We start from the raw sequence: 21,927 nt of genomic DNA on the forward strand, positions 1-21,927 counted from the left end.
TATAGGTCTGAAAATGATGGTTCTGTGGAGGACATACAGTGCTTCCTGGATGGAATGGTTTCCCCTACTATATCCACAATAGAAAAGACAGAATTAGATAAAAATATTTCTCAGGTTGAGATTACAAAAGCAATTGATAAATTGAAAAATGGAGAATCTCCCGGAAGTGACGGTTTGCCTGTTGAGTTTTACAGATGCTTTCAGACAAAGATCTTGAATCCACTCTTGAATATGATAGAAACAGCGTTAAAAAAAAACAAATTACCTGAGTCTCTGAAACTAGCTATTATTACTCTTTTTAAAAAAAAGGATAAAGATCCACTCCTTTGTTCATCTATGAGACCTGTGTCATTACTAAATGTTGACTATAAGATAATCACTATGATGTTGGCTATACGTCTGGAGACAGTCATACAAAGTCTTATCCATCCGGATCAGACAGGTTTTATGAGAGGTCGATTTTCATCAGATAATATTCGAAGATTTTGTAACGTGATATCTCATACTCGTACGGATAAATCCCCCATGGTGGTAGTATCGATAGACGCAGAAAAAGCGTATGATAGAGTAGAGTGGAGATACTTAGTGGAGGTATTAAAATATTTTAATTTTGGCCCAGTTTTTATATCTTGGATTAAATTACTTTATCAGTCACCGAAGGCATCTGTAAAGACCAACAGTCAGATTTCTGAACCATTCTATCTAGGAAGAGGAACAAGACAAGGGTGTCCGATTTCGGGCTACCTATATGCGCTCGCTGTCGAACCATTAGCAATTAAGATCAGGTCTCACAACAGGATAGTAGGAATAGGTATTGGAGCAGAATACCACGTCATGTCTTCATACGCAGATGATATCCTATTATATATATCGAAACCAGAACAATCATTACCAGCTTTATTAGAATTGTTAGAAAATTATGGAATGGCTTCAAAGTCAACTGGGAAAAGACGGAAATAATGCCCATTTCCAATTTTGATAGTAGTTCCTTACAGAACCGGTTTCAGTGGAAATGGACTCAGAACCATATAAAGTATTTGGGGGTAAAGATTATAGATAACTTGGGAGAATTGTTCAAAATAAATTATGTCCCAATACTTGAATCCATAGAGGCAGACCTGAAACGATGGCAGACGCTTCCAATATCTATTTTAGGCCGTGTAAATGTTCTAAAAATGAACGTCTTACCTAGACTATTATACTTATTTCAAATGCTTCCTATAATGGTCCCAGAATATGTGTTTAAGAAAATCCAATCTTTATTTTCGTCTTTTATTTGGAGTGGTAAAGTTTCTAGAGTTCGTTTAAATGTATTGTACCTCCCTTTGGAGTTGGGTGGGCTCGGGGTTCCAAATATGAAATTGTATTATTGGGCAGCACAACTAAAACCATTAAAACAATGGTTTAGTGAACCATGTGCATGGGTCAGAATAGAAAATCATGATATGTTACCGCTGGATTTAAATTATGCTTTGTACTGTGGAATGAAAAATCTAAAGAAAATAACAAATAACCTGTGTATACTCCACTCTGTAAATATATGGGATTCTGTCCATAAGTTTTTGAACTGGAGAAGACCTCTATCACCCTATGCTCCCATTTGGAAAAACCCCACATTACCTTTTATCTTCAATGGTAGTATATTTAAGCAACTGGTGGACAAAGGTATTTCAACTTTTATAAATGTATACAAAAACGGAATTTTGCTTTCTTTTAGAGAAATCCAAGAAAAATTTGGTATACCTAATTCACATTTTTTTTGTTTTTTACAAATAAGAAGTTTTATTCAGTCCACACAACATACACTTGACGAACCAGAACCCTCTACAATGGAGAGGATCCTGAGACAAACAGAAAAACCAGTAAAATTATTGTCTAAATTATACCATGGGCTGATAGAGGCTTTTCCAGCTAATACTTTGGCTACAAAAACAAAATGGGAGACAGATGTGAGAGAGGGCATCAGTGAGGAAGAGTGGGTACAGATATGGTCAAGCATACATTCCGAATCATATAATTGGAGACATAAACTTTTGCAATTTAAGATCGCACATAGAACATATTATACTCCAGTGAAATTGAACGCTATGCATCCAGAAATGTCCTTTCTATGCTGGAGATGTAAGAAAAAAAAAGGTTCTTTTCTACATATGTTATGGTCCTGCCACAAACTTGTCCCGTTTTGGGAAGATATATGTTCCTTTATGTCCTCTTGTCTTGACCTTAGGCTGATGCCCTCCCCTCGCCTCTGCTTGTTAGGTAATTTCAAACATGGTGACAGTTACCAAAGAAAATTGAGCAACCTGGCATTCATCGCTGCCAAAAAATGTATTGCTGTAAATTGGAAAGCCCCTTCCCCCCCAACACTAGCCCAATGGAAGACAGAAATATCAAGTTATATACCTCTAGATTACTTACACTACAAAATTAAAGGAAAGTTGGACATCTATGATAAAATATGGACTCCATTCATATTCTCAGATGGGCTGATGTAAGAACTAGACCCTGGAGGGTGTTTGGAAAGATAGCTGCATCAGCAAACCTAGCAATGTGTTTTTGTTTGTCTTTTTTCGGTTATTCTAATATTTTATTTTGTTATTTTTCGTGGTGTTTTTTGTTTTGTCTAACACTGTATTGTCTTTAAAAATGAAAAAAAAAAATTAAAAAAAATGTGACGATAGGTATTGTCATGTCATACTGTATCGTAAATTTTTTTTGTAATTTTTTTAATAAAAAAAACACTTTCCTTTTTTTTTGATGATGAAAGTTATAGGAGTTCTTACTGTATGGTGTATGATATGAAATGTAAAGCTTATCATAATCACAGTAATTATTAATCATGTCTTCCATCATATTCAAGGTATTTTGGAGAAACAGACTCCAGTCACTTTCAGTTTAAAGCACTGCAGAGAGGAGGTGTTGTGTGTCAGCTGATGCTCGTTGACGCTCGTTAATCAAAGCAATTATGCCTCTGCACTCTCAAATAGGCCTACATCTAATCTAAGATGGTTTACACTTTACATGGTATTATACTGTATCTGGTATTATAGATTTTTATTTTAGCTGTTGGAAATAACTAGGCTGCACTTGGTTGGTAAAGTCCAGATGACAAGAATATGAGGTTTGTGGAATTTATAGTCATGCAGTGTTATATTATATTATATTTGTTATATTAGTGTCTATCTGTCCGCTGAAACAATGGGTTTATATTTAGTGAGAACTTCACTTCTCCCTTAAGCTTGCACAAATGTATTTATTTGTGTGTGCAAAGTACTTTGTAATTGTTTTTTAAAGTGCTTTATAAAGTTAGTTTAAACTAAAGATGAAAAGATAAAACAAAACTATTATATATTAATATTAATGAATTTGTATTGGGTGTTATCTGAGTAGATAGAAAGGTGTTTTATTATCTCCTGGAATAGAGAGAGAGAGAGAGAGAGAGAGAGAGAGAGAGAGAGGACCTCTGAAAGTCTTATTAAAGAAATGTAACTTAACGTGCTGTACGGCACGTCATTGCCATTCACGTGGCCGTTGCATGTGCATTTTGCACGCATATTCGTGTGATGTACTTTCTGTACCATGAAATTATAAACCGGTTTCTGCACATACGGATGTATGCAGCACTCCTTAAATTATCTGGAATGTACCTTCTAACAACACAGGTCGAGTTATTTGCATATTGAAACGGATTTGAAATGTCAAACATGTCAAGCCTCTGACGTTTTTACATGTAGTTCATCATGCAACACGTGTGTGTTCCGCCCTCAAATTCATCTTATGGAGGCCATCACCCCTGCCCGCACACACGCGTTAAAGTCTATTTAAGTTCATGTAAATATATATGAAGTTCTAAATAAAAACGGGTTTCACTCCCACTTTATGTTGCATCTCTTTTTCCCCGTAACAATATAATATCTATTCCAAGTTTTATTAGCCTTTGGTCGTGAGGTTAAACTGTAAACAAAATTTGTATTCTCTTCATTACACGTGAGAGTCGGCTATTTACTTTATAAACGTTTAATCGTGTGAGGGACTCGCTTGCGCTGATCTTCAATTTGTAGATCAGCGCAAGGCTACTTTTAGTACTTAAGTATATTTTGATGCCAATACTTTTTTTTTTTTTTTAAGCTTTGTCAGCTTGTAGATCTGTCCCTTTTGAAGAGTGTTGATGTATTCCGTCAGTTTCCGGTTGCCTTTTATGGTCTTAAATGTACACTAGACAAAGCTTTGTCTGACCAAATCATTACCAAGGATGAATACAAATTTATGTTCAGAGAACACCCAGTACTTTGCCTATATACTTTGCCTATAATACATAAGAGCTGTGAACCTCCGGTCCCTGGGCGCCCTATAGTGGCAGGTATAGGCTCTTTGACCGAACCTATTTCACAGTACATTGATTATCACATCAAAGATTTAGTGTTTAATTTGCCTTCCTATCTAAAAGACACGACTGACTTTTTAAACAAGTTAAAGTCCTCAGGAGATATCTCAGATTCTGAATTTATATGCACCATGGACGTAACCAGCCTTTATACAAATGTACCTCACCAAGAAGGTTTAGAAGCCCTTAAATATTATATGGAGTCAAGAGAGACTCAATCACCTCCTACAGACCTTATCATGAACTTGGCCAATGTGGTCCTTACAAAAAATTATTTCAATTTTGACAATGAGTTCTATCTCCAAAAACAAGGTGTTTCAATGGGAAGCCCTTTCGCCCCAAATTATGCGAATTTGTTTATGGGTAAATTTGAAGAAGATTATGTGTATAAAGACAACCCCTTTAGTACTCAGTTAAAATGCTGGTTTAGGTACATCGATGATATATTCTTTATTTTTTGTGGTACTTCTGAAATGTTGAAAGAGTTTACAGATTACATGAACTCAAGGTTACCCTCCATTAAGTTCACTTTGGAAGCCAGTCAAGAAACTGTTAATTTCCTAGATGTATGTGTTAAATAAACAAAACAGAGGGATTCAGACAACAGTGTACCGTAAAAAGACTGATCGAAACAACTATCTCCATTTTTCTAGCTATCACCCTTCTAGTCTAAAAAGAGGGTTACCGTATAGCCAAATGTTAAAGGTTTAATGACATTCACTTTTACACCACATTCAAAGTCTTTGTCCTGGTCCTTCAAAAGTGTACAAAAAGTTTTAAGTGAAAATTCCATTCCAGTGATCAATGGCAGGTGTTTTTCTCTCACATTTCTAAAGCCTTTTCAACTGCAATGAAAAAAGAAATCTTTGCCTGCGGGTGTCGCTGGTGAGGGATTTTGCCTGTCAATCATCGCCTCTGCTCCGCCCCCCCCAAAGGAAAGGATAGGGGAGGGGAGGGGCGAGGAGGAGAGTGGGCGGGATTATTCGACAGTGACCTCACTGTCGAAGGGCCAAGCTCAGATTACTTTTCAGCCTAATTATTCAGAAAACCCCAGACCACAGAAAATCCACTGAATGTTTTAAGTTCAGGTTTTTTGGGTGTAATTGAGGTCATAAAACCCCAAATAAAACATTGAAAATAAAAAAAGTGGAAATGAATGTCATGATACCTTTAAGACTTAAAATAATCTGTAACAGTGAATCTGATTTTGATAGTCAGTCTACAGAAATGTGCAGTAGGTTTAGAGAAAGGGGTTATACCGAAAATATTTTAACTATTAGTAAGTCTAAAATCAAGCCCCTTGATAGAACCAGTCTCCTTGCTCCTAAATCTTCTTTTGCTTTAAACAGACAACCTATAGTTATGACAACCACATTTTCCCCCATCTCCCAAACCATTAAACAGGTGGTCAAAAAACACTGGCATATACTGTCCAGTGATCCTGTGGTAGGAAAAGCCTTTTCCACCCCCCCAATTTTTGCAAACAAGAGAGCAAACAATATAAGTGACAAACTAATAAAAAATGATGTCTATATTCAACCACAACACTTTTTATCTACTATACCCTCAGGGAATTTCCTGTGTAAAGGTTGTATTAATTGTAATGCCATGATAACAGGAGACTCTTTTTCTCACCCTCATAATGGTAAAAAAAAAATAAAGTCAAAGGGAGAATTACATGTAAGACAAAATATGATGTTTATCTTTTAAAGTGCCCTTGTGGTTTTTGCTATGTGGGAAAGACCAAAAGAGAATTGAAAACCAGAATTACGGAGCACAAGAGTAATATTAGAAATAAAGATGAGAAGTCTCCAGTTGCCAGGCACTATAATATGGTTAAACATGACATATGTACACTAAGATTTCAAGGTTTAGAAGTAGTCAACCCACTGAGAAGAGGTGGGGACAGAGACCGGGTTCTATTACAAAGGGAGGCTTACTGGATCCATGCATTAAAAACTGAGTTCCCTAAGGGATTGAATGAAGAATTATTATTGAATTGTTTCCTATGAAATGTTTTCTATGAATTGTTTATTCTGGTTGTGGAGTTTGTGGAAACTTTAAGAATATTTTTACTAAACAAATACTATGTGTAATGCTTAATGTAAACATTAATCGTACAATGAATTGTAAGTGAATTGTATTCACCAATGAGAATCAGCTGTACACTATCGCTTAGCTACTGTATATATGTCACATCCTGTTTGATGTATTCTAGTTTGAAACGCTGAGGAAGGCCGACGTGGGGTCAGGGTAAAATGCCAGAGTTATAGCCAAGACAAGAAAATAGAAATACTTTTTAGGACCGCCTTTTTAGGAGACCAGAAGCAGGTTGGAGTCTATTAAATCCAATGGAAGAGTGAACGTGAACACAGCTTCTGAGTTTAGCCCCATGGTCACTGAACTAAATATTGGACCCAATCGTCACAAGCCTCACAATATTCCTAAGATTTTCATACAAAAATGTTTTTTTTTCCAGAGAGACAAATCAGGAGAAAATCTACTTTATTATCCACTTTTCTTTATCCCAGCAACACACTCTCGCGGGCCTCTATATATATATGTTACAGGGAGATTGAAGAACCAGGGAGATTGAAGAAGGAGCGCTTGTTTTCAGGCAATTCTGTAAAACCAACGCTAGAGGGCAATGCAAGCCAGACTAGAGGGAGGGTGTGTGTGTGTGTGTGTGTGTGTGTGTGTGTGTGTGTGTGTGTGTGTGTGTGTGTGTGTGTGTGTGTGTGTGTGTGTGTGTGTGTTTGTGCGCACGCGCACACGCATGCACACACATGCGCGCGTGCACGCACATGCACATGCACGCGCATGCACGCACATGCGCACACACACGCATGCACGCACCCGCGCACACACGCATGCTCAAACGCGCACGCGCTCATGCTTTCAATTTGGGTTATTGAAAGCAGGACTGTTAAGATACTTTTATTGTGTTCTGGCTTTTGTTTTAGTTTCTCCCGGACACACACACACACACACACACACACACACACACACACACACACACACACACACACACACAGTGATCCATGAAAATAACTATTCTGTCCCTATCGGTTCACAACTCGACTCAGCAGAGCATCGGCCGGGCAGCGCGGGTACTCGCGCCTCCTCGGCCTCAAGCTCTGCTGAGTCGGCGCGCCTCCGTCATGGACAATAACTATTATCACGTGTGCGTGTGAACGCGTGTTCAGCGTTCCCCTAGCGTAGCTTCCTGGTTGCTACGTGGGGGGGAACAACAAAAGACAGGTCCGCGTCGCATCAAAGCCCCGCCTCGCCCCGTAGCCCCGTGCCTAAAAACAAACGTCTTCAATCTCCCTGGTTCTCCAATCTCCCTGTGACATATATACACATCTGGCTCTGGCTCCCCAGGCGGGCTCACTAACCACTCAGCTATGGCCGCCCCGCAGGGGTCATCACCATACCAGCTTGTGATGGACATTTTTCATCAATATTTAATTTTTGCCACAGACTTACAAAATAATGTTATGTTTTACCAGAAAAACATAATTAACTCCTAATGCGCCTGCCATATTGTAATGTGCCACACATTTTACAATGACAGTATACCTGCAGGATAGGCCTTGCGTTAGATCGCGTATTTCAATAGATTTTTTTTCTGGGGTGAGATCTGACGTTCATAGTGAACACTGTAAAAAAAAAAAAAAAAACAGAAGTCTCGCTATAGACGAGATTGAAATCTCGAGATTTCAATCTCGTCTAGCGAGACTTTTTTTCCTTTTGTTTTTCTTTTTTTTTGGTTGCATAGTGTTCTGTCACTATGAACGTCAGATCTAAAAAATAAAAATAAAAATAAAAAGCTATTAAAATATGCGCTCTAGCGCAAGGCCTATCCGCGCACGTTTTAAGCTGTGGCGGACCCGGGATGGAGTTATGACATTTTTCTACTGTACCATTCATCCTAAGTTATCATAACATCATAGAAAAGGTAAGAAATCTACAAGCTCACAACACAATACATCATGACATGTTGAGAGATTGTAGATCTGGTATTTTCAAAACATTTCAGAAATGTTTCTAATTATTTATTTATTTACTTAACCTATAATGACATGCCCAAAATGTGGATGCCAGCGTTAAAGAGGTTACCTATTCTGAAGAAAACCTTAAGACTGCCAAGAGGCTAAGACAAGTATTAACTCATTGAGTGCCATTGACGTGTTTCACATGTTTTACCGCAATGGCGCAAAGTGCCAATGACGTGTTTGACGTGTTTCCTAAGCACTTTTTTTTTACTATGAATCTTTGGCCCAGACATGCTATTTTCAACATCAGACAATTAATGTCAACAAGGTCGCGATGACCTCGTTGACATTTGTGAAACCACACAGTGCAACCCTCAGTCATTAGCACCCATCAGTGGATCGATTATACTGGAGATAAAAATTCTGTGACTACTTGAAAATCTAAGATAAATTGAAAAATCTCTGGCACTGGGATAACATAATTCTGGCACTCAATGAGTGTGGTCTATTCCGTATTTGGGATTTCAATAATTGGTTCTTATCAGTACAGTTAGTGCTTCCATCACACATTACATGAGCAAAGGGCCATTTGGGTGCGGGTCATATGGTTATTATCGGAGGACAGTGTTACTTGAGGTCAGCTGCAGATCAAGTTCTACCAGTTCTACCATACCAATGGTAGCTTCGATAGTTGTGGCTTCTTTCCATTACGGTGATATCTTGATGAGAAATCTTCTATCATGATGAGGAAGTCTTAGACCTTGCATAGTTGTAAGATATGTGGAACAATGGAAAAAGAAAGGTCAGAGTCAAAACCATCATACTGTACGTACATGATGAGTGATTAGATAAGGATAAAGGGCATGACAGGATTTAAAGAATGCAGTGTCACAACTAGGTTCATGCAAGGGCTCCTAACTTTGATCAGAGGTGAGCAAATGTATAAGCTGGAGGTCTGATGGTGATTGTGGACCGCAGGCTGTGGATCAAGGGTTTCCATATGATTGTGGAGTGTTATTATAGTTAAATATTGTTATTTTTGGACACTTTGAAACACTTTCTCTCAATGGTGAAAATCTTTTTCAACCAGCTTTACTTGTCCAGTTCTGCCCTCCTTTGCTTTTGTGCAAATGGATCCTTCTGAACAGATCTATTTTTGATCTTTTCATAGTTTAATTGTCTGACCACACCACATATGAATTAATCCATTGTCTTAAAAGGATTAAACACACATTTTGCTATTTTCAGGTTGCTATTAGCTATTATCAAACATTACTGACAAGACAGTAAGACAGCTAGACTGTCTTGTCCTCACCTGATGCAATCATGTACAGTACCTTGTACAATACCACAAATCTCCTGCAACATATTAATGAGCATGTCATCATTATTCAAACCAATTTGAATTCAAAGATTAGATTGTGAATATTTAGTATGTTTTTACATTGTCATGAAAAAATTATATATAGACTATAATTTGTATTTATGTTGATGACCCCTGGTTAGGGTAGTTACACATTCAGATACATTAAATATTTTAATAATAAACGGGCCCCTTTTGATACGAAAATAACCCACTGGAAAAGTGAAGGTAGGCTATGCCACTGCACCTATGCAGACACCAGATGCAGTGTTGTCCTCGCGATTTCAGAATGTTGTTTTATGCCTATGACAACAACTTGTAAATCAACACATTTAGTTGATAGTAAGGCTAGTAAGAGTAAGTCAAATTATCAGATTTTTTCTTTTCTTTATTTGTTTATTTAGACAGGACAGAGCATATTAATGAACGTCACATGAACGTAAATACACAGGATTTAGCAAAGATGCTAATTTTCATCCGCAGTCCTCACACAAAACAGAAAAACAGAAAAACAATAACATCAGAAAACAGACAAACGGTGAAATACAATTACATTACATCACATAGCCTTAAAAAAACAGATTGAAAAATATGTGACTTGACCAATTACAACTATTTCATTATGAGTAGTTTTTAGTGGCAAAGTATTCTGTCTGTGGGATTTGTGTTAGTTGAAATAAGGTTATATTCTGGGCCAGATCTGACTAGTTATGATTTGACTTGATCCGGCCTCGATCGGACTCTCTCTGATTCATCCAGGACGTCCATTTTCGTGGTCAGGAATTATTTTGGTTGAAATCAGGTGATATTCTGGGCCAGATCTGACTAGTCTTGGTTTGACTGGATCTAGCCCCAATCGAGACGTCACTGATTCGTCCAGGTCCTGACTGTGCTTGCTGGGATTTCTTATGTATTGCATTTTACTTTTGCATTGATAATCCAACTGCCACTGTTTGTATCTATCTAATTGCCATTTCTTGTACGCCCACTAGTTGGAGGCGACCGCAGTCGCACTGTGGGGGAGAACTTCTGCTATTCACTGCATGCCGTGTGTGTGGTTTGTGTGCACCTAACCCACCCCTAGTGTTGTGTGTAAGTGTGTTTTAGTGTTGAAGTGTTTGAAGTGTTTGAACCCTCACTGTACTAACTCCTCTGTCTCTCCTCCCCCCCCACAGTCTGCCTGTGGCCTTTCACTTTATATTTTATTATAGTGCTTTCTACTCTTTTAACATTAAATTGTGATTAAATTGTGAGTAACTTGTCTAATTAAAGCATAATATCAGTATGATATCATCCTGTGGCATTTAAAATAAATGTACTTCATTATCTTGAGAAGCACGTCTCTGCTCCAGTCTTACAAACGAACCTGTGTTGTACTTCAGTGTGGTTACTTTAGCACTTTAATTGATTCTTTGGGTGAAACTCCCAAGGTGGCGAGTTTCTGATCTGTTATATTTCTGCCATGGTCAGTAGCGTATGGTGGGTTCTAACGTTGACCAGGCCAGATTCTTAAGTCACAACAATAATGAAATGTGGAGCTATTTCTGGCCCCTCTTTATACTGTTTACCTGGCAAGAGAACCGGTTTGACGGGGAAACCGGTTTTTAATGGCCACTCATTAACAATTCGGCCGAATGCAAATAAGCCTGATTCGAAAACAAAGGCGACTTTCTGTTGGCTACAACAGAATAGGGTGAGAGCTGCTAATGTTGTTATGTTGATTTTTTCCCCTGGGGGAGCTGGGTTTTACAGACCGGGCCATGGCCTCGTTGGCCCCAATGAGCGTACACCTCTGGCCATGGTTACACATGTTTTCTACTTTAAGGTCAAATAAAATGCGCGCGTGCCGTGTGTGTGCGCGTGACATCATTAAAATACTGTTCAGCTGGGGCCATTTACTACTTAAACATTTAATTTATTTATTGTTTAATCTTGTATTATTTTATTATTTTATTTATGAAATTCTTTTGAAACATGTTGGACTTGGAATTGTTTTTAATTGATGAAAAGTTGTGATTTTTTGTTTAAACTTTTGAAATTATATATATATATATATATATATATATATATATATATATATATTTATATATATATATATATATATATATATATATATATATATATATGCGTAGCTGAACACTTGCCCTATTGCAATGTTTGCACGACAAACGTGTCATCTTTCTGTGGGGAAAGTGTTTCTGCTTTTCATTCGTTGTGTACATTGGGCAGGGCTTTATAGGCTTTATATTGGGCACGGCTGATAGTGTGAAATGATGTGCAGTGAGTGCACAGGCAAATGACAAAAAATAAATGTAAGGATAATGATGGACGAGGCTGCTCTTGCCTCTTATTACTGGAATGGAGAAGGAATGAAGGAGAACCAAAAAATCTATTTTGGTGTGGTATTTAAAAAACCTGTTATCCTTGCGTGACCGCTTATACAAGTGCTTTGGTGCATCGATTCTCCTGATCATTCTCTCAACACGCTCACACGTGTCACTCTGATCTGGATCACAAACGGAAAGCTTTCAATCAGCTTTATTGTCGTCACATCATCACAGGCTAATAGGTGTAGTGGGTGAAATAATTTTTTTCTTCACACATGCTCAATAATTTTTGTAGGGTTTTTTTTGTGAGGAGAGAATACAGTTTTTTCACTTTCGTCAGAAGGGAGAGGAAAGAGTTTTTGTTTAGTTTTTTTTCTGACGGAAGGGTACGGAGAGGATAGAGGGTTTTTTTTTCGTGAGGAGGAGAGGATAGAGGTCGAGCGAGAAACACGGGATAGAACCAGGTCAAGATGATGCTGCTACTTGTATTGGTGGTGTGTGTGGCAGTAAGCGTCCACTGTGAGGACCTGTCCATGCTGCAGGACTGCGCTGTCATCTACAGGTAGGCATTCTGTCACCGTCACAACATTTTACTGGACCACTAATTGTCTCAAATGGCAATTTAATTGTGTTTTTTGTATTTGTTTTGGAAACGCAAGGAGCTGTGAATAGTGAGCCCATAGAGGAAGATGTGGTGTTGTTTGTGTTTAGTTTTTTTTAAGGGTGCAGGTTTTTTTTAATAAGTGGGTGAAAAAAAAACCTTTTTAATTAGCAGAAATAAAAACATTAAAGACATACTTTTTGGATGAATATCTTTTTATCGTGTTGATTTATATTTTCAATGAAGAAAAAAAAAGAATCCTCCACAAATACATATTCACCCCCCCCCCCTTCTGCTACATACACCTAAAAAATGTACCTTAATATAACATGTCACTTTAGGGCTCCGTAGTGAAGGGCCGGTTGCACCACCTGAACTTGAATTCAGGTGGTGCAACCCTATACAGCTCCTTCAGCTCATTAAATCCCATCTCGCCTGTGTAATAATGCCTATCCAACATTGCCATCATGATCTTGCGTGTCTCCAAGCTGAAGGGCTTGTAGGTGCCACGGATTTGTCATTGAACATTGGAACCCATAAATAAAATTAAAACAATTACATTTCTGTTTGGCTTTTAGGCTTCGTCAACAAAAATTCCACAGGGCAGAAACCTCCCATCTCCATAAAACTTTTTGTGTTTTTTGTAAATTAATTCCCTTGATCATAGGCCTACTACTAGGGGCGGATTTTAGAAGTTAGGGGCTCCAAGCAAAGCTCAGGGTTTTTTTTAGGCAGGGCTCCACGCAAGTGCCTAGTCTGCCTACCTAGTGCAAATATCCGCCCTACACCGTCACACAGAAGCATCAAAAGCAGCAGGTCCACGATCCGTTGTTCACGAGCTCGAAATGCTGAGTGAAGCGACTTGTTTTGAGCTAGTAGATCTGCAACTTTTGCTATTTCTGAATTTGAATCCTGAAAAGTAGCCGTTTTAGACGAAATGCAAAATAAATGATATATTTCATAACTTTATACTCTCAAAATATATATTAGCCGTTCTACATTTAGCTCTCAGTTGTGAGCTTGTTTTACAAGCTCGCTTATTTTTGGAAAAATTTCATTTTCAAACATTTTCCCAAAATAGCGGAAATAGCCGCAACATGGAAACAATTATGATGATTATGCACAAATAATTGCGATTATCTCCTCATAATTGCGATCACAGGAATGTCTCCACCCAGAGCGGCGTCTACACCATCTACCCCGATGCTACACCCTTCAAGGTCGGTACTGGACACTAACTAAGTACATTAACATTCACTATTTTTGGATACTTATGACTTTCACTCCACTACATTGCAAAGATAAATACTGTACTTTTGACTGCACTACATTTCTAGGAAGGGAAAAAGTACATTGTTGCTGTCGCGCAGAAACCTCTTTTTGTGTTTTTTTTTGTAAATCAATGCCCTACCACAGCGTCACACAAAAGTATCAAAAATATCAGATCGTCCACACGAGCTCAATACGCAACTCGAAGCTATTTTTGCTATTTTTGGACATATGAGGACGTATGAGGTTTCCACCTGACCGAGACGACTTCATGAATTAACCACTTAAAAGCAGATCTAGGAGCTCACAACACGTTGCATCGCCACACTTTGTGAGCTTGTGGATCTGCTTTTTTCGCTCGATTTTGAAATAGGGCTAAAGTGGTTAAATGTCCCTTTTCCCTTCCTAGAAGTAGTAGTGGAGTCAAAAGTACAATGTATGTCTTTGAAATGCAGTGGAGTGAAAGTATCCAAAAATGCAAACACTCCAGTTAAGTACAGATCCATCATCTCTGTTGGGTGGAACCCTCATATGTCCAAAACTGACTTTTCAGGATTCAAATAAAAAAATAGCAGATGGACAAGCTGCAAAGCGACACATTTCGAGCTTGTATATCTGCTATTTTTTATTCTTTTGTGTGACACTGTCACACAAAAGACAGTCTACGTGACTTCTGAGACACAGAGTACGTGACAAACGGAACATAAACACACATGGACTAATAATACACACGCTGTTTGGGCCAACAGTTACAGAACATAAGGTCATCAGACAGAGTACAGAATTACCGTTTTTATTTCACTGTCAAGATTCTGAATTCTTTACTCCTCCTCAGTTCTCATCCCCATCTTCAAACCAGTCCAGTGACTATTGAGTATGAACTTCTGAACTCCTTTTCAGGAGTTTGTACAAAAATGTATTTATTTCACTGATAGTTATACTTCATATCTAATTCATACAAATTATTTCTTAACCCTTAAATTACATTTATTATTTCAGTGGACTTAATATCTTTTTTATAATATAGTTTTATTTGATGGCCTTGCTGTCCTTGTATTTGGCCTTTGCGCCCTCAAAACATTTAGAAGGCCAAAGGCCAAGTGGCCTTGCCCCTAAAAAGATGAAATTCCAGGCCTGCCGGTGTATATATATTTTTTACTCAGTACTCAAGTAAATATAACTGTACTGTCCTTTGGTTTCTGTGCTACCCCCATGCAGGTGTACTGTGACATGAACACAGACGGAGGATGGACGGTCATTCAGAGGAGGATGGACAGACATGTCAACTTCGACAGACCCTGGGCTCAGTACAAAGACGGCTTTGGAAGCCCTGCAGGCAAGTAGCGCTGAAACAGTAACAGTCGCAGCCTAATTCGCGGTACACATGATTAGACATCTTATAGGCAGACCACTTTTGGACAGAATGTCCTCTCCATCAAGGGAAGCCTACGACTGAATAGCCTCGCAGTCACTCTAAGGGAAAGCCCCACCTTGTGTACTCAAAACACAACTAAAACAATGTTTAAAAATGTCTCAAATATGTTATATATAATATTGATACTTTTTAAATCTTATATATTTCACATTAGGCTTTAGATATTCTATTGTTTAGGTATTAGACTTTGGTAGGTATTAAAGTGGGTTTTTAGTTGGGTTTAAACTACAGTAGGTATGGTATTCTTAAAAAAAGGTTTTTAGGTAGTTGTAAGTTCTCTCTGTTTTGTCATGTTGTAGCTGTGGTGTATTTGTATGTGGGACTATGGATGAAAATTAGCTGATAGCTAAATCTGGCATATTTACATGATATCATGTTTATTGACTGAAAGGTTCATTAATATGCACTGTACTGGAAATAAATAAATAAAGTAAAGTAAGTAAAGTAATAAGGCGTGATTAGAAATAATGTTTTTCTTTTTTAATTAGACAGAAACAAACACTGTTAAACCCTTATTAATTATACAAAATACTTCCTACATTATGGTCTAATAAGAATTTCCATTAGACCTAACAAAGCCTAATTTAACAGTACTTTGTTGCTGCCGGCTGGAAACATGGTAAACGATAACTTTTTTGTTATAAAAAACAACACAAAAAAAACTGTTATGAAATAGTGAAAATAGCCATCTACAAGCTCACAGCGTCTCACATCTGCAACACGTTTTGTCCTTGTAGATCGGCTATTTTTGCTACTTTTTTGTGACACTGTAGTATGAGGAAGTATTAATTCACACAACACCCCCCCCCCCCCCCAAAAAAAAATCATTACAAGTTGAAATGTGGATATATACAAGGTTTCTGCCCAACAGTGACAATATACTTTGTCCACCCCCCCCAACAGCCGAGTTCTGGCTGGGACTGGACTACATGCATCTCCTCACCAGGGACCAGCGGTACCATCTGAGGCTGGAAGTGGAGGACTTTGAGGGGAACACGGCCTTCGCTTTTTACTCCCACTTCTCTGTGGGCTCCGAGGCGACCGACTACAACCTGCAGGTCCAAAGAAAAATCTACATACAACCATAGACTGTAAAAAAATAAAATAAATGGACAACCCATGGACAACACAATTTTGGCCCGTGTTTGGGGGAGGGAAGCCGGGGCCGGGGAAGGTGATACTTGTTACACATGTATATTCCTACGGGCTGGGGGCGGCACCTGTCAGCAGGGAGTGTTGGTCGGGAGGAGTGCGACGAAGGCTCTACACTTCACTCATGTAGAACCAGTGGTAGAAAAAGTACTCAAATGTTTTACTGAAGTAAAAGTATCAATACTGCAATGTAGAATTATTCTGTTACAAGTAAAAGTCCGTAATTCAAAATCTACTTGAGTAAAAGTACAGTATTGATATCGAAATGTACTTAATGTACCAAAAGTAAAAGTACTAAACTGTTTGAAAATAGCAGATCTACAAGCTCGAGCTTGTAGATCGGCTATTTTCAAATAGCCCAGGTAAAAATAGGGCTAAAGTGGTTAATGTATGTTTTATAATGTAATAATTTATATCGGCAAAGTAACTAGTAACTTCAAATAATTGTAGTGGAGTAAAAGTACAATATTTGCTTCTGAGATGTAGTGGAGTAAAAGTAAAAGTATTGACCGTTGGAAATACTCTAGTAAAGTAAAAGTACCTCAAAATTGTACTTTAGTACAGTACTTGAGTAAATGTACTTAGTTACTTTCCACCACTGTGTAGAACCAGTAGAGGCACCGGCTTAAGTGTTTAGTTAAGGCGTTAAGTGGTACTTTTGCCCCTTTCCTAGACATGTAGTGGAGACAATATTTGTCTTTGAAATGTCATGTGAATGTCATGTGAATGTCATGAGTAGGCCTATCCCCCAAAAAAATTACATACTCAGGTAAAGTACAGATATTCAAAAACAAATTGTACTTAAAGGACAACTTCACCCATTTTCAACCTATCTTCATACTGTATAATTGGTCCTCACTAATGCTAATTATAATATGGCACAATTTTTGTCTAATCAGTCTGTGTCTCAGAGGAGGGCTGTGGACAGTTTAGAAACCCGCCTACCAGTGACATCATCGATGGGGAATCCATGCTAATAAAAACAGCAGGCTTTCTATTCCTGGAAAGTTAGCATGCTATGAAGGAAGCCATTGTTCTATGTGTTAATAAATATAAAAATAAAACATTTTAAATCTTGTTTTAAAAAATAAACCTGTCTAACGATGATGTCACTGGTAGGCGGGTATCTGAAGTGTCCACAGCCCTCGTATGAGACACAGACCGAGGAGATAAATGTTATAATTTTATCATGAGCATTAGTGAGGACCAATTATATGAAGATAGGTTGAAAAAGTGAAGTCCTTCAAGTGAACAGTACTCAAGTTAAACATAAGTTGTAAACTGTCCCCCACTGTCGTAGGTGTCAGGCTTCAAGGAGGGAGGCGCGGGGGACTCCATGACACATCGCAACGGACGCAAGTTCTCCACCTTCGACAAGAACCAGGAGCAGCGGAACAAGACATGCGCTAATCAGTATCATGGTGCGTTCTGGCACGACGACCACAGCTGTCACTACAACAACCCCAATGGCTTCTACCTGTGGCAGAATAAAACCTTGCACCATAAAATATTCTGTATATCCATGAAGATCAGACGTGATTCTTAAAGGGAAATTTCACCTCTGGAAGAATCTGCAGTCACTCAATGTTAATAGTATTTGTAGTAGATAACAGTAGCAAAATTAAAAATGTGAACCCTATGGCCAGAAAAATAAATTAGTCTGTGTGTTTGACTAGGGTCTGACTGGACTGCTGCATTATTACAATGACAACAATGCTTTGGTGCACTGCCCTTCCTTGTGGGGAGGGGGAGGCTGTGTGGAGGTGTGACCTACATTGTAACTTTCTCCTCCCAGTTCCCACAACAACAACATACAGCATGCTGACCAGTGTTGCCATGTCTGCTTATTATAAGCGACTCTGGGACTTTGTATTTAATATTTAATGTATTTAATATTGGTAGTTGCAGGTTAAGTTTCTTTTTTGGGCTTGTTTTTAAATAAATAAATGTGTACTTGTCGAAGGACCCTTATCTGAAACAATAATTTCTGCCAGGGACCCTGTACCAGATTTGTGTTGTTAAAATGTTTCAAATATATTCATACATTTTGCACTTTTTTTCTCAAGATTTATTTGAAAATAGCAGATCTACAAGCGACGCGTTCTGAGCTTGTAGATCGGCAATTTTCAAATAGCACATTTCTAGGTTTAAAGTGCTTTTGGCCTAGGTTTATTTTTGGGCTTGTTTTCATAAACCAGGTTGCTTCGTTATCTTGCCAAACCTAAAAATCTTGCAACACTGCTGAAGACTTCATGATGTTCCTTTCCAACTTTGTGTACATTTTTGCAAGTCTACCTTTAGATGACTAAACACGACATTAAGCCTGTGTTCTTTCTTGTACCACGTGAAGTCTGCCTATTCTTGAACCAGAGCACAGTTGAACCAGTACCGATTGTATGTTTGCTATCTACGGATCTATCTTGCTATCTGTTTATAGACGGAGCCCCATCATCACCTGTCTCGTCCAGTGGCACTGCTGAGCCAGCAAGGTGAAGCTATTCAGTGTTTGCTGCTTTTGTGTTGTATTGTGTTCCGTATTGATTGTAGGTTTTAGCAAACTAAATATATCATATATTAACACAGTAGGCTAGCACTAAACGTGTGTGTGTGTGTGTGTGTGTGTGTGTGTGTGTGTGTGGGGGGGGGGGGGGGGAGGTCAGCTATTATCCACAAGTTTCCTAGTGCATGGTGGGCATCACTTCCTGTCGATTTGATCCCTGATACCTGATCAAATCGACAGGAAGTGATGCCCACCATGCCCTAGGAAACCTGTGGATAGGAAGCCGCTCAATTTGGAGGAGGCGTTGTTTCCTTTACCCATGATTGCTGCTGTGTTTGACAAGTATGCCAACATTATTGTATGTAACAATGTTCTGCCTTATATGCACTTTGTATCTGGCTGTTTTCCCATTATATGACTGCACTGGCAGTGTTTATGTCCTTTGTACAAGGCATTCTTGTACTTCTGTTTATGTGGACATAAATACATATTTTAAATGTGTGCGTGCATGTGTGTTTTCTCATAATTTTTTTCAACATTCCTTCCCACCATGAAGAAAGTCCGGTGTGGGTAGACGTCCACCTATTTGGGACATCCACAGAGATGCGGCATAGTCAACAATATAATAATAAAACAAAATGTTTCATACTCATGTGTGACTCCTTATTTCTGAGAACATCATGTTTCACTGTCATTTCCAGTTATATTCTTTAGACTAAACTTATAGAAAACATGCTCTGCATTACTTTAGATGACATGCTAATGATTTAAATACTCTGTCATACATAGCCTAATCTGTTTTTTTTTTTGCTCAACTGAGACAGTTTCATGCTTTTAATTTGTGTATGGATAATATTAGGTTTTACTGTATTGTATCTAAGACCAGTAAAGTTTAATCTTATTTGCTGGGGTCCCCAGCAAAATAATGTTTATATGTAGAAGTAAATACTAATAGAATGTTCAAGAGTTTCACTATTAAATCTGTAATACTTAGAAGAGTGAATATGTACCAATTCTGCCAAATGAAAGACCATCTCCTATATCATGAAACGGTTCAAATGAATCCTTATGGAATTGGGGGTCCAATGTCCATACATGATACATTTTGTCATTATGAATGCTTATACAATGTACCATGATCAATGAGTAGAGCAAGCAATGTGTAAATGTAATGTTTTATTTAGATCATTTATGTTTTTCTGCTATCCAGGGAGTCATCTGCATCCTCTGGCTGGTCTTTGATAGTCCTGACGTTGATTACACCACTCCATCACCACTGAGCCTTGATATAATGCCTGGGCTATTTTCAAATAGCCCAGGTATAAAATAGGGCTAAAGTGGTTCATGTATGTTTTATAATGTAATAATGTATATCTGCAAAGTAGTAGTAAAGTTTTCAAATAATTGTAGTGGAGTAAAAGTACAATATTTGCTTCTGAGATGTAGTGGAGTAAAAGTAAACTTATTGACATTTGGAAATACTCCAGTAAAGTAAAAGTACCTCAAAATTGTACAATACTTGTAAGTGCACTTAGTTTAGCCTACTTTCCACCACTGTGTAGAACCAGTAGAGGCACCAGGCTTAAGCGTTTAGTTAAGGCGTTGAGTGGTTATGTACTTTTGCCCAATTCCTAGAAATGTATTGGAGACAATATTTGTCTTTGAAATGTCAAACATTGATTACACCACTCCATCACCACAGAGCCTTGATATAATTATCAAGTGTGACGTAGGCAAAACATTCATAGGTTTCGGTATCATGTTGAGCTACATAGCCCTGCTTGCTTTGGTTGGTGCTACAAGACACTCTTCAGGCCACAAGGTGACACTGGTGGCCTGTTGTCACTGCCAGTCCTTCAGTTCCCATTCCAAATACAAATTTAGAGTTCCAGGAAACCCAAACACAGGCCCACGAACAGTCTCACAGGGGACTCCAAGCCCTTATGGATCAATAGATGTATCTGGCTATTACTCTGCTTCAGGGAGCTCAGAGATGCTAGTTGATGCAAGCCCTGCCAGTCCTGTAGTTTCCAATCCAAACCCAGATTTAGAAAGAGACCCAGAGAACTCAAACACAGGCTCACAGGAGACTCCAATCCCTTCTGCATCAACAGAGCGATCTGGCTGTCACTCTGCTTCAGTCAGATTAGGGACACTAGGAGATGCAAGCCCTGCTAGGTCAGAGGTTTCCACAGGCACACAAGTGAGGAAGAGACTGCTGATATTATACTCAAATGGAAATGGGATATGGACATCTGGTTCACTAGAAGGGATTGCCTTACCATCACTACAACTCTTAAAGTTTGCGTTTTGCACAAAATGCCACAAATCATGAACGTAGTGTCCGACTGCCATTAAGTTTTGCAGACACATGCACTCCCAGTAGGCCAAGTAAGAACCTCCATCCCAAATCAATCAAATTGGCCTCATGGTCGGTGCTATAATTCAGCACACTTTATGTTTTGGCCTATTACTCACAACGCAACTCCACAAATTGGCCCTGACGATTTTTGCCGGACGAGATTTTCCGCCATTTCGCATTTTCTTCAAACCACTTTTTGCTACTACTCCTACAGATTTTGTCCAAAACTCAAACAAGTCGGTACACATTATCTCTGGGGTCATTTGATCAAGATGTATCACTCAGATTTTCCGGATTCCATTACAATTGGCTATGACTGCCTTCCAAAGTTTCCAGGACCTGGGTAGGCAACCCAGCCTGGCGGAGACCTGTGCTCCAAGGAGCGCACTTTCCTAACTCGTTCTGTTTTCAGGAGATGGGTGTGTATAGGTTGATTGTGTGTTTGTGACCTAAACCAGGGCAACCAAATGGACAGCAAGAGTCCATCATCCATGATGAGTATCCAGCTATGTGAGCCACATGGCAAGGAGATTTGT

At 38.6% G+C, this 21,927-nt stretch overlaps 2 protein-coding genes across 2 annotated transcripts in view; one reads left to right on the forward strand and one right to left on the reverse strand.

The window, feature by feature from the left end:
* Positions 1 to 21,927, reverse strand: part of LOC308103242 (4-galactosyl-N-acetylglucosaminide 3-alpha-L-fucosyltransferase 9-like) — a 274,031-nt gene that overhangs the window by 91,499 nt on the left and 160,605 nt on the right. The gene's annotated exons all lie outside the window — the stretch shown is intronic.
* Positions 12,005 to 18,498, forward strand: LOC308103245 (microfibril-associated glycoprotein 4-like). Its single transcript, XM_080453151.1, has 5 exons — positions 12,005 to 12,634; positions 13,836 to 13,893; positions 15,161 to 15,278; positions 16,281 to 16,435; positions 17,830 to 18,498. Exons 1-5 carry the CDS (start codon positions 12,543 to 12,545, stop codon positions 18,073 to 18,075), a joined length of 669 nt encoding a protein of 222 aa, XP_080309277.1. The 5' UTR covers positions 12,005 to 12,542; the 3' UTR covers positions 18,076 to 18,498.

The sequence above is a fragment of the Gymnoscopelus braueri genome (assembly GCF_963280865.1).
Source record: "Gymnoscopelus braueri genome assembly, chromosome: 16".
In the NCBI taxonomy this organism is placed as follows: Eukaryota; Metazoa; Chordata; class Actinopteri; order Myctophiformes; family Myctophidae; genus Gymnoscopelus; species Gymnoscopelus braueri.